Source organism: Microtus oregoni, unplaced genomic scaffold, assembly GCF_018167655.1.
Source record: "Microtus oregoni isolate MIOR12 unplaced genomic scaffold, Mior012 000134F_ref0000037, whole genome shotgun sequence".
Lineage (NCBI taxonomy): Eukaryota > Metazoa > Chordata > Mammalia > Rodentia > Cricetidae > Microtus > Microtus oregoni.
In genome coordinates, this window is record NW_024544778.1 from 626,568 (window position 1) to 643,289 (window position 16,722).

Genomic DNA, 16,722 nt, shown 5'->3' on the forward strand with positions numbered 1-16,722 from the left:
AGCATTCCCTGGCACTCGGGAGGCAGAAGCAGGCGGATCTCTGTGAATCTGAGGCCAGCCTGGTCTACAAAGTGAGTTCCAAGACTGCCAGTGCTACACACAGAGAGGTTATTGTGTATGACGTATGTGCATGCAGGCACAAATGTTTCAAAAGTAAAAGAGCTAGTAAAGTTACCTACCTCCAAGCCTATCTCAAGACATTTCTGCTGGACATGGTAGTGTGTGTGTGTGCATGCGCGCTCACAATCACATGGGTAACTGGGAAACACCTTCAGGTTCTCTGCAGCAGCAGCAGTGCTCCTTAACTGTTGAGTTCTCTCCAGTTTTTGATGCACTTTGAGTACTAGCGCTGGTAAGGTTGAAGCAGGAGAACTGGAGGCCTTAACAAAACAACCTACTTGAGGGAGTAGGTCCTACAGTGACCCAGCACCCATCAATAGCATCACCTGTCCATAATGCCTACATCCAGGGTTGTGATGGGGCCACTGTACTGATCTTAGACAAAGCGGGGAAGCACTCGAGTCAAATAGCCTGTGTGGTGAGCAGTTATCCATCATTTCTGCCTTTCAGCGGGGGTAGTGGTGTCCTCTTGACCAAGGGACCCCAACAAGCTCACTATCCCTCCTGGGAGAATTTCAGCTCAGTTCCCTTGGCTCGGACACAGAAAGCAGAGGTGACAATGGGTAGTAAAATTTCAACTTTATTTAGCCAATGTGTTCAATTCCAATATTATGGTAGAAATGCCTCAAGAATGGGCGTTTGATTCAGTCCCAGAGTCCTTGGCTGACTCCCAGTCTGGGAATCAAGGGTCCCAGTTCTGCCTCCCACAGGCCACAGCCGTGCTGGAAGCAAATCCAGCAGCTAGAGTGATGTGCCCACAGCCGGCTGGTTGGTAGTCCTGACTTGAAGAGTGACAGCCGTCCAGGCCTGGCATGGGCCCAGCAGCCAGCCACACCGTCTCTTCCACACGTGAGGGACCCACCCTCTGACAGGATGCGTAAGTCCCACGGTTAACTGAAATCTACAAAAGCCATGCTGCCACGGCAACACTAGTGCAAGGTAGGCGGAGAGTGACTGTGTCCACACAGGTCCATCGCTCCCACAGAGGGCAGGAGTCTCAGGGAGGCCTTCCACAGTGGAACAGGTGAAAGATGACATTTGAAGGGGCAGCATAAACCTCTCTAACAGGAAGGATATTACCAGTGTGAGATCCCCAAATATTTTAGTGAGCACTTGGGACAAAAATCCACACATAAAAAAAAAAAAAAAATACATCACAATTTAAAAAAAAAAATCAAAACAAACAAAGAAACAAAAACACACCAAGACAGCTCTTTAAGATGGGCTGGCATGGAGAGAGATCCCTTTCAAAATTTAAAAGCAAAAGAGACAGGTTTAGGTGCACGTGTGTTGGATGGGTGTGGCTTCAGAAAGACTCCCTGGGTTCTGATGGCACTCCCTCCTTAGGTGAGGCTCAGGCTCCGGAGATGTGGGCTGAGGGGAGCACGGCCCCCGAGGTCTGGGCTCAGGCGTCCGTCTGCTCCTCCACTACAGCTCGTCCTTCACGGCTTTCTGATCGTCGTCCTCCTCCATGTCGGGCTCCAAAGCCTCTTCTAGGTCCACGTCCTGGATGGAGGAAGAAATCCCAGTTAGAGCACCAACGCTGCAGTGGACGGCCCCCTGTCTCCAGTAGTGGCTCTGGGTGAGGGGCTGAGTATGGTAATGCACGAGGCTTCAGCATAAGTCAAGACACAGCACAGCTTCCAGAGCCAGGAAGCCCAGCTAAGCTGCCATAACCTCCAACTGGGCATGGCTCTAGGAACCTGCAAAGTCGCAGACCTGCGGGACAACAGCTCCAGCACAAGGCCAAGCACTGCCTGCTGGCCACTTCCCCAGGCTCTGTGTTGTCTTCTACTCTACAGCTCCTTTGTACACCGCTTCCTGCTGCACCAGCCTCCTCAAGTTCCACCCTACCGAATCCTGCCCTGCCCTCTGCTTCCCCCAAATTAGCAACATCAAGGCTGCTGGCCACAAACCGATCTGGAAAGCATAGAGCTCCTATGAACCAGCCCACGTCCAGTCTCCAGCCTAGGGCCAGAGAATCCCCACAGGAACTAACAAGTGTGTAGTACCCATAGAGCAAACACAAACCTAGCCAGTTCAAGTCCACGGAAGTGGGACTGAGAACCCTGTGGGACCGTTTTGAAAGGTACCTTTAAAATCTCTACCTTGGCTAAGTGGTGGTGGTACACACCTTTAATACTAGCACAGAGGAGGCAAAGACAGGCAGATCTCTGTGTGAGTTCAAGGCCAGCCTGGTGTACAGAGCGAGTTCCAGGGCAGTCAGGGCAACACAGAGAAATCAACACCAAAACCAACCCCTCTACGTTTTAAATGCCGTCTAAGCGGTGCAAATGGAGCATTTCCTTTACACCAAAGACAAAGTCTAAGTCCCTGGACCCAGGATACACACAGCTGTGCCAGGCACGTGACCACCGAAGCCTCCAAGGCAAAGCCTGAGCTGGCACCTCCCACAAGGACCCAGAGCTGACCACACTCACATCGTCGTCTCCTGCACCGTCCTGGCCACCACTCTCCAGGAATTTCTTGAAACCGTCTAGTGTCCGCTCACCGTTATAATCAATGACCTGTAGGAAATGAGAAGAGGGTAGAACTGGGCCCACCCCAGACAGCAGCTTCCCCTCCATGCACAACGGCAGGAGCTTCTGAGGACCTGCCTGCCCAAGGGCCCAGCTGAGCCCTGGTGGGAAGCGTACCGTTCTGTCTGCACTGGCTGGGAAGAACTTGAGGGTGGGAAAGCTGTGCACTTTGACAGCTTCCACCTCATTGGCTGTTGAGTCCATCTTGGCAATGACGATATTCTCATGGTCCTTGTAGGTCTCTCCCAGTTTATCCCAAATGGGGGCTAGCTGCTTGCAGTGACCACACCAAGGAGCATCTGAAAGAGAGCAGTGCTGAAGGGCCATGGTGGACAGAGCCACCCACCAGTGTTCACAGTGTGTTCTCTAATCTGTAAGCCCGCCAGAGCCCTCACTTACAGAATTCAACAAAGACATTCTTCTTCTCATCAAAAGCAACTTCTTCAAAGTTCTTCCCAACAAGCACTTTGACTGGCTGTTTGTCCCAGTCTTCAGGCAGTTCCTGGCTCATCAGGTGAGGCTAGAGGGGAGAGAGAGTACAGTCAGGCACAGCTCTGCCCCAGTCCCCAACCCTGGATAGCTGAGACCCAAGCTGTCCCCCAGAAACCATCAGCGCCAATGCTGCCGGCAATGTGGTGAGAAAAGGCTGAGTCTCCAGGTAGATCAACTGAAATACAGATGTGTCCTGGTGCTTGAAGCTCACGTGGCTAGGCTAGTACACGAGGAGGGATTTATCCTAGGGCACATGACCATCACAGGCTCTAGGAATGTATGCTAATGTCTTCAGACTTTGAAGGCAGCACTGCAGGAAGCACAAGACACTAGATCCCAGGGGCAGAGGCTATCCTGCAAGGTCAGCTGTGTCACCACAGCCCAGGCTCAACTCCACACCTTGATCTTGCCCTCCAGGAAGCGGTGGCAAAATTCTGTGATCTTCTCAGCTGTCAGCTCATCCGACTCTGGTTTGTACTTGGTCATCTCTTCCTCCAGGGTAATAAGCCGCACAGCGGGACACTCCTCCTTCTTCAGGCCAAAGAACTCAAGGATGCGCTGGTTGTCAGTGTGGTCACTGTCGATGAAGATAAACAGGATCTTGGGGGAGAAAAGGCATATTCAGACGGAACCTGGACACATGCTCACACCCCTGGAACTGGCTTTGTACCCCGTGAGTCTGGGGCTGCCTCACCAGGGTAACAGCGCTAGGCCAGTGGACCCCCATGGTGCAGACCCTAATGGGCAAATGGGTAGTACTGCAGGAGACTAGGCAGGCCTCTTAGCATCTGGAAAAGCAGCCCACGTCCTGAGGTGGCTCACCTTGCCCTTGAAGCCCTCAGCTGCCTTCTTGAAGTTGCCCAGCTTGCCGTCGTAGTCAGACACACTCTTGGGCAGGAACAGCAGAATGTGGGTCTTGATTTCACCTCCAAAAATCTTTGGGGCTGTCTGTGGGATAAGCAACAATTACTAGGTTTGAGCCATGAGCTGTTCTCAGACCATTTTCCCAGGGGTTCCTCTAGAGAGGCCTCACCTGTTCAGTGAACTCGATGACCAAAGGCAGCTGATTGTGCTTGATGAAGTCTAGCAGCTTCTCCTTGGTGATCTCACCCTCAAAGTTGTTGCGGCCTTCATCAAACTACGGACAGAAAAGGGGCTGTGAGCTTTGCTGTGGTCAGCCAGCCTCAAAGGACAGACAATAACTGTACCCGATGGCCTAAACTGGACACAGTCACCACCGGAACCAGCGACAAGCCCACAAATGGCTGTCATGTTCACACCTCATGGTCCTTCCGCTGCTTTGACTGAACGGCACAGGCATGAGTTAATGCCGCCTCTGCAGGCAAGGGCAGCTGGCATCACTACAGAGACAGCATCTCCACAGAACACAGAGCTGAGAAAACAACCACTTCTGTTTCAGAAACAGTGGCTCACAAAACACGATCCTCCTAGGGACGAGCGGGAGTGGGGACCACACTGGTGACAGAGGAAACCAGACCTTCTAGGACATCTACCAGATAAAGCTACTTTGCAGAAAAACAAATGCTGGCTGGAGAGATGACTCCATGGATAAAAGCACTGGCTGTTGTTCCAGAGGAGCCGAGCTGAGTTCCTAGAATTGCCAATGGCAGCTCACAACTGACTCTAACTCCAATTCCAGGGATCACTGCTCTCTTCTGGCCTCCAAAGCAACAGGCACATACATGGTGGCGGATAGACATAAATGTAAGCTGAGGAGTGGTGCATACACACAGGTTGAAAGTCAGAGGGCAGCTGGCGGTGTCAGTCTGTCCGTCCACCATGTAGGCAGGTACTGGGGGATCAGACCTGGGTCATCAGGCTTTGGAGGAAACATCTGTGTGCTGAGCCATTCCGCACCCACAGTGACTCACAACTGCTCCCGAGAGGCTCTGCAGCCCAAGCTCCCGATCCTCCCACCTCAGCCACATTTACTGGTGCCCATCTTCCATGGTGTCCCTAGTCTGCAGCAAAGGGTAAGGGGCTTGGAAGATGTGTCCAGAACAGACTGAAGGAACAGAAAGAACTCAGCTACCTCTCAATATAGGATATACACACCAGATATGGGAAGAGCTGGTGAACACAAACATCACTTAGTCTCTGAACTGACCTGACCTGACATGGAAATTAAAGTTTCACATGAATGCTATACCTGATAACACAATGAACTTATCGATAGCCTATTGTGATAGACGTGAGACAGGTGTCTCCCTGTGCTGCCCCAGTCCTCTAAAGCTTCAGTCAGATGATTTCCCAGCCCAGCCTCTGCAGTAGATAGACAGCCACACACCACAAGCTCCACTGTAAAAAGAAAAACCCACTCCACGCCTTCATTCCCAGTAACACCTTAGGTCTACCTATCTCTTGTTTGGAGACAGAGTCTCTTCACATAGCACCAGCTGGCCTAGCACCCTCACCAATTCTCATGCCTTAGCCTCCAGAGTGTTGGACTACAGGTGTGGGACACCTTGCTCTAACATAATACAAATGACAAATAGAATCCACACATACAAGCTCTTGGGATCCTTAACCATCAGCACCAGCAGATTAAGGCATTCTGAGGTCACAAAGCAGAGACAGCGAACCACCTCCATAGCTTCGGGATGGGACAGCTTAGACCATCCAAGCCACGGCTTCATATACGGAGTGGACAAGAAACAAGTTCCGCGGAGAAAACGCTTTCTTAAAACTTTTCAAGTGAAAATCCCACGAGTCCATCACTGCTCTGAGACTTTTGATGTGAGGTTCTGGGAATAAGTCACACCCACCCACCCTTTAGTATCTGTGTGGGCACATGGTGTTCCCCAACTCCTCCCATCCAAAATCCACATGCTAAGTCCCTTATGGAAAAGATCACAGCACCTGTGATCTGTCTACATCCTCTCTAGATGACTTTTGGTTTGTCTGAGACAGTGTTTTGGACAGCCTGGCTGTTCTAGAATTTAAATTTACTATGATCACCAGGCTTGCCTCAAGCTCAGAGATCCAGCTGCCTCTGCCTCTGGAGTACTAGGACTAAAGCCTGGCAGACGACACATCTTTTTTTTTTTTTTTATTTTTTGGTTTTTCAAGACAGGGTTTCTCTGTGGTTTTGGAGCCTGTCCTGGAACTAGCTCTTGTAGACCAGGCTGGTCTCGAACTCACAGAGATCCGCCTGCCTCTGCCTCCCGAGTACTGGGATTAAAGGCGTGCGCCACCACCGCCCGGCTTTTTTTTTTTTTTTAAGGCAGGGTTTCTTTGTGTAAACCAGAGTGGCCCCAAGCTCAAGAGATCAGAGATCCGCCTACCTCTGCCTCCTAAGTGTTGGGATTAACTGCTGGTGCCACCATTGTCTGATTGATGATGTAATTCTTAACAATGTAAATACTCTATGGTTTGTTGTTACACTGTATTGTTTAGGCAATGACAAAGGGGGGAAAAGGCCTATTCATGTTAGATACAGTTATAACTCTTTGTATAATTTGTAGCCTTGGCTGACCTGGAACCTCTTACAAAGACTAGGCTGGTCTCAACTCCAGTGGTGGGATTAAAGTCCTACAGATGGTTGTGGTGGCATAGGCCTTTAATCCCAGCACTAGGTTAGCAGAGGCAGGCGGATCTCTTTGAGTTCGAGGCCAGCCTGGTCTACAGAGTAAGTTCCAGGACAGCCAGTGCTACACAGAGAAACCCTGTCTCAAAAAAATAACAAAAATAAACAACAACAAAAACCCTACCAGTGGGGAGGGGGAGGGATATGGGAGGCGGTGGAGGGGAAGAGGCAGAAATCTTTAATAAATAAAAAATAAATAAATAAAATAAAAAAAACCCTACCAGTTTTTTTGGGTTTGTTTTTTTGTTTGTTTCTTGAGACAGGGTTTATCCTGTGCTCCAGGCTGACCTCAAACTTGTGATCCTCCTGCCCCAGCATGCTGAGTGCTGGGATTACAGACTGTGCCACCATGTCCAGCTTATTCCCAACACTCTGAGCCAAGACAGTTGGATCCAAGGATGTGGTGGGCTGACTACCCATCTTTTCTTACTGGCCACCTTCTACTCTACGTCCTCAAAGTAACTTCAAGAGGAGGTGGGGGCTGGAGTGGTTATGAGCACACAATACTCTTTCAGGAGCATTGCGACACTCCAGGACCCACATCCTTCGGTTCACAGCTGCCTGTAACTCCAGTTCTAAGGGATCCAGAGCCCTCTCTTCTGTACTTGTATGCACACACCAGTACAGCAGGCATGTAAATACCCACATAATGAAAATCCTAAAAATCCAAGAAGATAAAGGAGGAGCAGATAGTCGGGGCCGGGGAAGGAGCCCAGAAGTGCTCTTCCCACAGGTTATAGGCCGGACTGAGGAAACTAGGTGAGCGTACTAGTCTTTACTCTCCACCGGAGCCCACATGGTACAGGTGCCCATGCTGTCGTCCCCACACCAGCCGCAAAGGAGGGGACACTGAGCTGGCTAAGGCTCCAGCAGACTCTCCAGGTATGATGCGGAGTCACCATTACCAACAAGGCTCCTCCTGCAGCAGAACCATTCACTCCACCTCCTCCCACTGAAGGTTGCAAGAAAAACTGACTACCTGGGCTGGGCTGCTATCTTCTTGGCAGTGAGGTCACACAATTTCTTCAGTCTACTATGGTAAAACAGCTCCCTTCAATACCACTACAGCGCTGTCTCTGCTGTAAACAGCAGCCCCACCGGTCATGACAGACACTATACCACACCAGTGGCTCTGGCAGCCTTCCCTGGTCCCAGGGCTCTCTTCAGTCTAGGCTGTACGTAGTCTTCAAAGCGAGACAGAAAGTAAGCAGTAGCTGGCCTCATCCAGATGTAGCTGGTTGGCCTAGCCTCACTGGAAACTATCTGCCCCTACTAGTCTGTCTCAGATAGTTCCCTGGGGCAGACAGGAAAATCCAGTAGAACAGTAGGAAGCCAGCCTGGGCAACAGAGTAAGTCTATTAACTCAAAACAAGCAAGCAAACGAAAAAAACCTAAAACAAAACCAAATCATTGAGTGTGTTGGAACACGCCAGAGATCAGGAACTCAAGGGCAGCCTCGACTACACAGTTCAAAACAAGTCCGGGATACAGGACACCCTGCGTGCACGTGTGCGTGCGTGCGTGCGTGTGTGTGTGTGTGTGTGTAGGGGAATCAAGGGCTGGGAGAGATGGCTCCGAGGTTAAGAGCACTGGCTGTTCTTCCAGAGGTCCTGAGTTCAATTCCCAGCAACCACATGGTGGCTCACAACCATCTATAAGATTTGGTGCCCTCTTCTGGTGTGCAGACATACATGCAGGCACTACATACATAATAAATAAATAAATCTTTAAAAAAAAAAGTCTGTGTAACAGCCCTGGCTGCTATGAAACTCATTCTGTAGACCAGGCTGGCCTCAAACTCAAGAGATCCGCCTGCCTCTGCCTCCAGAGTGCTGGGATTAAAGGCGTGCGCCATTAAAGGTGGGCTTTGGATGAAATTTTAAAACATCTGAAAGAGCTTTTGTTCTATCAAGACTTCACCCAGCACTTTCTCACTTCTCGAATCAGGCACTTAATTAAAATCTCCTGGGCAAATCTACCAAGACAACCAGGAATTGAGCAGCTCTTCTCCCCGAGTCTTCTAGTGGGCAAGGGTAGCAGCCAGGTGACGGTCTCCACAAAGGGCTAGAGAAGAGGCTGACAAAAGCACCGATTGATAAGCTGAGGGCTGCGAGTTCGTGGCTGTCTCAATGTCCGGCCCTCAGGACAGCTCTCATCTGTTCTTTACCTTCAAATGCCTTCACCTGCAATCTGGTGAAACCCTTTCAGAGACAGGAAACACAGCAACATGGTTCCAAACCAAGAGGACCCTCTCATCTATGCTCATCTTTCTTGAACAGGCTATCATTCTTTTTTTTTTTTTCAAAAAAATTTTTTAAGGGGCTGGAGAGATGGCTCAGAGGCTAAGAGCACTGCCTGCTCTTCCAAAGGTCCTGAGTTCAATTCCCGGCAACCACATGGTGGCTCACAGCCATCTGTAATGGGGTCTGGTGCCCTCTTCTGGCCTGCAGGCATACACACAGACAGAATATTGTGTACATAATTATGGGTGCCCAGACAGCACCCCGACTCTCGGGTAAGACAAAGATCAGAGTCTGCTGCGTCCCTGTAACAGGAAGACATGGCAACGACACTTGGTGTCTACAGAAAAACTGACAACAGGATTGGGATCTGAAGGTGTTCAAGTGGGAGGTCTGCCAGGGGTGGAGCCAGACCCATAGCTAAGGCTCCAGAGCTCTGGTCTAGGCTGAGGAAAAAGTCCCGACAATAGGTTCCTTGGTACCATGGATATAATTAATGTCACTAGACTGGGAACTTAACAATGATATTTAGGGCTAGAGAGATGGTTCAGTGGTTAAGAGCACTGGCTGCTCTTCCAGAGGACCTGAGTTCAATTCCCAGCACCCACATAGTTCACACTTGTCTAAAGCTCCAGTCCCAGTGGATGGATCCAACACCCTCAGACATACATACCGGCAAATGCACATAAAATTAAAAATAAATTTTAAGGTTTTTTTTATTCATTATGTATACAATATTCTGTCTGTGTGTATGTCTGCAGGCCAGAAGAGGGCACCAGACCTCATTACAGATGGTTGTGAGCCACCATGTGGTTGCTGGGAATTGAACTCAGGACCTTTGGAAGAGCAGGCAATGCTCTTAACCACTGAGCCGTCTCTCCAGCCCCTAAATTTTAAGTTTTTAAAAGTGATCTTTAAGCTGGGCGGTGCAGGCCTTTAATCCCAGCACTCGGGAGGCAGCACAAAGGAGGCGGATCTGCTCGAGGCCAGCCTGGTCTACAATGTGAGCGCCAGAACAGCCAGAGTTATTACACAGAGAAACTCTTGTGTCGAAAAACAAACAAAAAAGATTTCCAGGTCAGGCACCTGGCTCAGACCAGATCTATAGTCTCAGCACTTGAAAGTTGCCATGAATTACAGACCACCCTGGCTATACGAGTTTCTGGTCAGCCAGCGCTACAGGTAAGACCCTATCTTAAAGAGAGGGAAGACAGGAAAAGAGAGGGAGGGAGGGAGGGAGGGAGAGTGAATGGTTCCAACAGTCACCTTGGTCAGATCTTGCCATAATCACCCCCTTATATTGTTCAGGAGGCCTAGTGTGTTGGCTGTCATAGGAAGCTGGTCCAGAGGCCACAGTATGAAGTGGCTGCCACAGTCTAACTCCAAAAAGAAGCAGCAGAGACCCTTGATCACTATCCATCCCATCAGCCAGCTTGGTCCTTCCCAACATAAGCAGGCAACACCACCCCCTGCAGACCAACACCTGAACTGCCCGGGCACAGCTGCCCAAGGTGACTCACCTTCTTAAAGAGGACCACTCCATCCTTGCCCAGTTGGTACTTGGAGAACACACCACTGTTGGACGTGATTCCGAAAGGTATGTCATCCACAGCCTCGGCTGCCAGCAAGAACTGCTTGGCAGAGTCTGACTCTACGTCCTAGAGAGGAAGCGAAGCACAGGTGACCACACACCCAACCCTGAGCAGAGCTCCTGAGGAGCAGCAGCGGAGTGCCGCCCGAGCGCTGGGACCCTCCCTCTGTAAGGTCCCTCTGCAAGCTCTACCTTGAAGAAACCGATGACGGCCACCTCACTGGAGTCCACCAAGGACTCCGCAGCCGCAGTGTCAGACAGGGTTGTGGCAGCAGGGCCTGTTCGCTTCTTCAGCCAGTTCACAATGTCGTCAGCTTCCCTGCCAGCTGCGCCCCAAACAAATGCAAGTTCTTGTGAGACAGGGTATCGCCCACCCTACCGGGTCATCTCTTCTGAGCTGTGCCCAGTAGGCTCAAGACAGGCCAGCCCATTCCTAGAGCAAGACACTCTCCTACAGAACACTGGCTACAGCCTCTGAATTCCAGAAGCTACTGCGGTGCCTGTCAAGAAAGGTGTGCACACATCTGGAAAGCAGGGCTAGCCCACCAGCTGCTTCTCCCCAGTCTGCTTGCATTTTCCAAATTTCCTGAAGTGCCAGAGTTCCTTTGTTCAGTTTCCGCTCCACACCGGGTTACACCCTGGGGATGTGGTTAGCCAACCCTAGTGCAAGCTCTGCCACCCCTGAAACAGGCTCAACTTGACCCCAACACTTGGGTGGGCCAGGAGTTCCTGTCTGGCCCTACCCAATTCTCAGATGGGTAAGAACTGGAAAGATATGGAGTGCTTGACTGACACGGTGAGGAGAAAGGTCTGCTTCTTCCTTGAGGTAGAGCCTGACAGGTGATGCTCTCCTCCTGGACTGGTCACTTGGACTAATTAAGACCAGTCTGTACATTGGATCTACCATGACTCTGGGTGTTCCACTACTACCTGGCTAAAAACAAAATTTTTGAATGTGGGGGCTGGAGAGATGACTCAATTGTTAAGAACACTTGCTGAAGCCAGGTGTAGTGGCTCACGCCTTTAAACCCAGCATTTGGGATCCCAGATCTCTGCGTTCCAGGACAGCCAGTGCTAAACCAAGAAACCGTGTCTCAAAAAACAAAACAAAAAAGAACATTTGCTGCTCTTCAGTACCCACAATGGGTGGCCCACAACTCCAGTTCCAGGAATCCAACACCCTCTTCTGACACAGAACGCACAAGATACAATAAATAGTGTTTCTGGAGCCTGTGCACGCACATACAATAAAACGTCGCCATGCCCAGTTTATTCAGGGGTGGGGACTGTATCCAGGTCTTCATACACACTATGCAAGAACTCTCCCAAATGAGCTGCGTACTTTTCAGGTGGGGTCTTACTCTGCAGATCTGGATGGCTTGGCACCCAAACTAGACTGGCCTCAAACTTGCGAGACAGTCCTGCCTCTGCCTCCCAGGCGCAGGCCACAGGCATGAGCAAAGTTCTGGACCACGAACTTTCTACCCCGATAGTGAACTCAAGTAGAGACCACAGACAGCCGAGGAAAGTGACCAGAGTGGCTGACACTGACCAGTACAAGGTTGCTCAAAGGATTTTACAGGACAGGGTAAGCTGCTTTCACACCGCCCAGCGTGTGGCTTGAGTGGCTATTCCAGGAAACTGGCTTTGGAGACCCAAGTTGTCTTTCGCGGGCAGTAACTAATGAATTGCCTACGTGAAGGCCCAGCCGCTATGAAAATAGCTTTTTAGCAGTGGCTGGGCGACAACTGGAAGCTTTGATTTGTAGGCTGTCACCAACGACTCGGATGTTGAGTCTGTGAAAGGGTCCCAAAGGGAACTGCAGCGAATGCTTGGCCAGGTATTGGCACACACTGTGAGCGATGTCTACGAAGCAGCCGGAGTGCCACGCCTACACTATCTGGAAGCACTATTTTCTGTGAGGACCAATAGCCCAAAGCCCCGTGCATTCAGAGAGGCACTCGCCTCCCTCCCCTCATTGGTCAATCCTAAGATAAGCCTCAGCCAACATGCCACTCTGAGGTCATCACAGATGTGACACTCTTCCTGTCAGGTACTCCAAAAAGGGAACTTTCTTCCCATGGCCCTCAGATGCCAGAGTTGATATGGAACCCAGCTACCAACAGGGTCCCCCCCAAGCCTCTGCGAAGGTTCCCGGCCACTAAGACACACTTCTGGCTAGCTCCCCAAGCCTACGCAGTCAGGGTTCCCCCAAGCCTCTGCGAAGGTTCCCGACCACTAAGACATACTTCTGGCTTAGCTCCCCAAGCCTACGCAATCATTGGAGGGCAGCGCTAGGGTCACACCTGTGTATTCCTTAGGGGAGGCTGTGTCTCCATTCTTGAAGAACTTGATTGTAGGATAGCCACGGACGCCATACTGCTGAGCCAGGTCAGACTCTTCCGTGGCATCCACCTTCGCTAGTCGAATCTCAGAACCTTCCGCCTTCAGTTTCGCGGCAGCTTTGGCATACTCAGGGGCCAGGGCTTTGCAGTGGCCACACCATGGGGCATCTGAGAAGGAAAGCAGGACACTGGAAGGCAGTCCTTGACCCAGGTCTATTGCTCCCCTTTCTACTTTGTACCTCCCTTTCATAAAAACCTTATCAGCACACCAAGATAACCCCTCTTAACGCAGACAGGAGACTAAGCTGATAGCTGGTGCTCTTGGGCAATATCAGGACAGAGGCCATGAGTGACAACTCCAACCCCTACTTTGCCCTGTGACCACCAACATGGCAAAATAATCCTGACTTGTAACTTCCCATTGTCTCCAGCAATCAGGGTCAATGTATCCCTCGGATTTCCCATTAAGAATGCAGGGAAGGTTAAAAGGTTGCTGGCCCAGCACTATCCCTAGCAAGAACGAGCCCAGATGCCTATCAGAATCTGCTCTTTCTAGTGTGGGAACGTGACAATCTGTCAAAGCAACCTGGCAGCTGTGCTGGAGTTCACACACTTGTAAAGAGAAGTAAGGCTTAAGACCTGGCCTACTTCCCAGTGAGGAGGCGAGGGCGAGCTACACGGAGGGTGGGCATAGTAAACAGGGCTGGACCTGTTCAATCGGCATTGCTACTGCTCACACAGCCCATCCTGTTCTTCCCAGCTAACAGACGGATCGGGCCATGCAGACGTCGGGCACAGACATCTTCCTGATCCTAAGCCACTCAGCCACCTTCCAAGAGCCCTGAACACAACGATTTCCACTTTGGGTGGGAAGGATGCTCTCTGGAAGACTTGGAAGCAGAGAAGCTGACAGTAGGTGCTCCCAGCGAGGTCCAGTCCGGGACCCGCCAGCCTGTGCTCCCCGGGACAAGCCGGGAACTACGGACCACCGCACCGGGTGCCGTCAAGCGCGGCCCTGAGCTGCGGTCCGTGGACCAGGGGCCCTGCCCGCCCGGGCCCGCGGCTCACTCACAGAACTCCACCAGCAGGTAGTTGTGCGCCGCCAGCGCCTCTGCGAAGTTGCTCTTCTTCAGCACCAGGACGTTGTCCTCCTCCTCCGGGGCGTCGGCGCCCACCCTGGCCACCCAGGCCAGGGCCAGGCACAGCAGAGAACGGCTCAGCATGTCGGACGTCGGCAGCGGGCGGGGCGGTTAGGTTGGCGCCGCCGGGACAGCCAAAGCGACGAGAGCGCGCGTAGGTCCAGACCTCGCCTTTATAAATCCTGGGCCGGGGACGCGCCCACACCTCCCCCTCGCCGCGCGCGTCGGCCGCCGCGCGCCTGCGCCCCGCCGCGCCGTCTGATTGGCCGAGACGCCGAGGGGCCCGCCCTCTCCGCCGCACGGTCCGAGGAGACCCGGAGGCCTGCCCGTTCTCGCCCGGGATTGGCCCGAGTGCGCGCGCGGGCGCGCACACGCACTGCGCTCCCCCGCCTCTGATTGGCTGGCAGAGGCGAACTTTCTCTTTCTGGACTTCTGACTGGCGACTTTTTCCCACGCCTTCCAGACGTCTGGGGCGGCCGCAGCCTTTCCACGGCCCGGCCCTGTGGCTCCTGATTGGCCGAGAGATGCGCGCACCCTGCGCGTTTCTCCGTCGAACGTGGCAGTGGGGCGGAGCCCCGAGCTCCTGGGCGGAGCTACGCCTGCGCCTCCGAAGCCCCTCGTGTTGCATTCTGACTGGACCGCGTTTCCGTACTGGCCCCGCCCCCGCGGCCCCGCCCGGAAGCCGGGTGATGCAACTTCCTGTGCGCGTGCGGCCCGTGCAGCCCCTGCCCACGTCTAGGCTCCGGGGTCCGCTCGTGGGCCTTGTGGTTCCATCTCGGTGTCCCCACAGGCTACGGGCACGTTGCCGGGCTCTTTATTTTGTTTTTGTTTTTTTTCGAGACAGGGTTTTTCTGTGTAGCCCTGGCTGACCTGGAACTCGCTCTGTAGACCAGGCTACCCTCGAACTCACAGAGATCCCCCTGTCTCCTGAGTGCTGGGATCAAAGGCGTGCGCCACCACCGTCCCGGGCGGCCCAGACTTCGTGGAAGCCCGATTGGGAAGTGGAGAAAGCAGTTCCTCGTCAGACTTGAGATGGACCACATGTTGAAGTGGCATTTGTGTGTGTTGGGTTAATAATGGAAAGTTTGACTTCTGTAAACCAACCTTTAGGGTTACAGACGAGACTCAAGTTTTACCTCGACTTATCCCAGATTCATCACTGTCTTCTTTTGGGTTTGAGCCACTCTAGACCTGATTTGCTTGGAACTCAATGGCCTCGAGCTTGAAGCGATAGTTCAAGCGCTGCCCCAGCCAGCTGAGTGCTTGGTGACAGCTGTGAGCAATCGCTGTCAATGTCCAGCCCACTCTTTAGTGATCCACGATGCCTGTCACCCGACTTGCACACCCCCATCCCCATGCTCTGTTTGCTCCCTTCTGGCAGCCTCCCCTTTCTGCACTTCCTACTACAGAAACAGTCCTGATAGCTAAGGGTCACTAGACAAGGAAGCACTCCCATGTTAAGTCTCTCCACATTGACTCATAATATACTGCTCTCAGAAACGTTGAAACCTAAGTACGCGTCTGTATTTTGATAGTTTCTTTTGAGACACTAAATGAAGGAATGTGTTACCTTTCCTACATGGAACTCTGCTTAGAGTTTCTTTCTCTCTTGAAGACCAAGCCCCTTGTGCCCCAACCACATCCAGGGTAGGGAGGGTGAGAGTCAGATACTGGTTGTGCCCACTGGGAAACCTTCGTGTGTCCAAAGGGTGACTACAGGCCCAGGAGGGCTTATGAGCAGATGTACCCAGTCCCGCAGCAGCTGGGCTAGGTGTTTCTCCCTTTCTCGGTCTAACTGGAGTACCTGTTAACACTCCTGCTCTTGGGTGTGATAGAAATTGTTTCAGGTCTGCTGCGCCATCTCCAGTAGTTTTGTGGTTGCCTTGGCCTGTTTTACAAACCGTAATTTGGAGCCAAGATAGAGAAGAGAAAGTCAGCTGGTATGGTAGTGTTCCCTTGTAATCCCAGCATTGGAGAGGCAGATGGGTAAATTCTGTTTTATTTTTAAGTTTCTTCCTCCCTCCCTCCCTTTTTTCCTCTGTCTCTCTCTCTGTAGCCCAATAGGGACATAATACCTCTATGTTATTTGGCTACTCAACAAACCCAGAGGGTCCAAGAATTTCAGGCCTCCCTCTGGCTTCTCAAGAACACTCTGTTGTGCCTGTTTGGGTCTGTGTAGAAGACCAATGCAGAAAGTAGACATTCATCAGTCATTCATTGTCTTGAAACTGTGGCCCTGAACTTTTAGCAATTTAGGTGCCTCTGCCTCCTAAATCACTGGACTTCCAGGTACATTCAGCTACCCCTGGTGAGTACCAGGAGCTGAAGGACAAGTAGGGGTCGGGTGTTTTGTCTACGGAGGTAAACAGAGTAGGGCTTTGAGTATGATGGTTTAAAGATAACTTGCCTCCAGGACACAGTAGAATACAAAAAAGAAGTGGACCATCCCGGGAGCATTCCAGGTGCATACAAGACAGGCTGAAGTAGATAGGATCGGATCTCAGTTTATCTCTGGGCTGTTAGGGCAGGCACAGGATGGACAAGGCTCTCAGTGTAGGCAACTGCCCTGTCTGGATAACAGGGTAGGTAGGGCTACTGACATTTTGTGAAAGAGGGGGCAGCCCTGAAGCACCCCTCTCCCCGTGTGC

At 51.8% G+C, this 16,722-nt stretch overlaps 1 protein-coding gene across 1 annotated transcript; it reads right to left on the reverse strand.

The window, feature by feature from the left end:
- Positions 1-684: 684 nt before the first annotated feature.
- LOC121444656 (protein disulfide-isomerase) lies at positions 685-14,280 on the reverse strand. Its single transcript, XM_041646556.1, has 11 exons — positions 14,008-14,280; positions 12,897-13,103; positions 10,783-10,916; positions 10,520-10,657; positions 4,186-4,290; positions 3,975-4,100; positions 3,552-3,752; positions 3,060-3,180; positions 2,778-2,959; positions 2,562-2,648; positions 685-1,626 (listed from the first exon to the last, which is right to left on the reverse strand). The coding sequence occupies exons 1-11, from the start codon at positions 14,156-14,158 to the stop codon at positions 1,549-1,551; spliced, it is 1,530 nt and encodes a 509-aa protein (XP_041502490.1). The 5' UTR covers positions 14,159-14,280; the 3' UTR covers positions 685-1,548.
- Between the last annotated feature and the right edge of the window lie 2,442 nt (positions 14,281-16,722).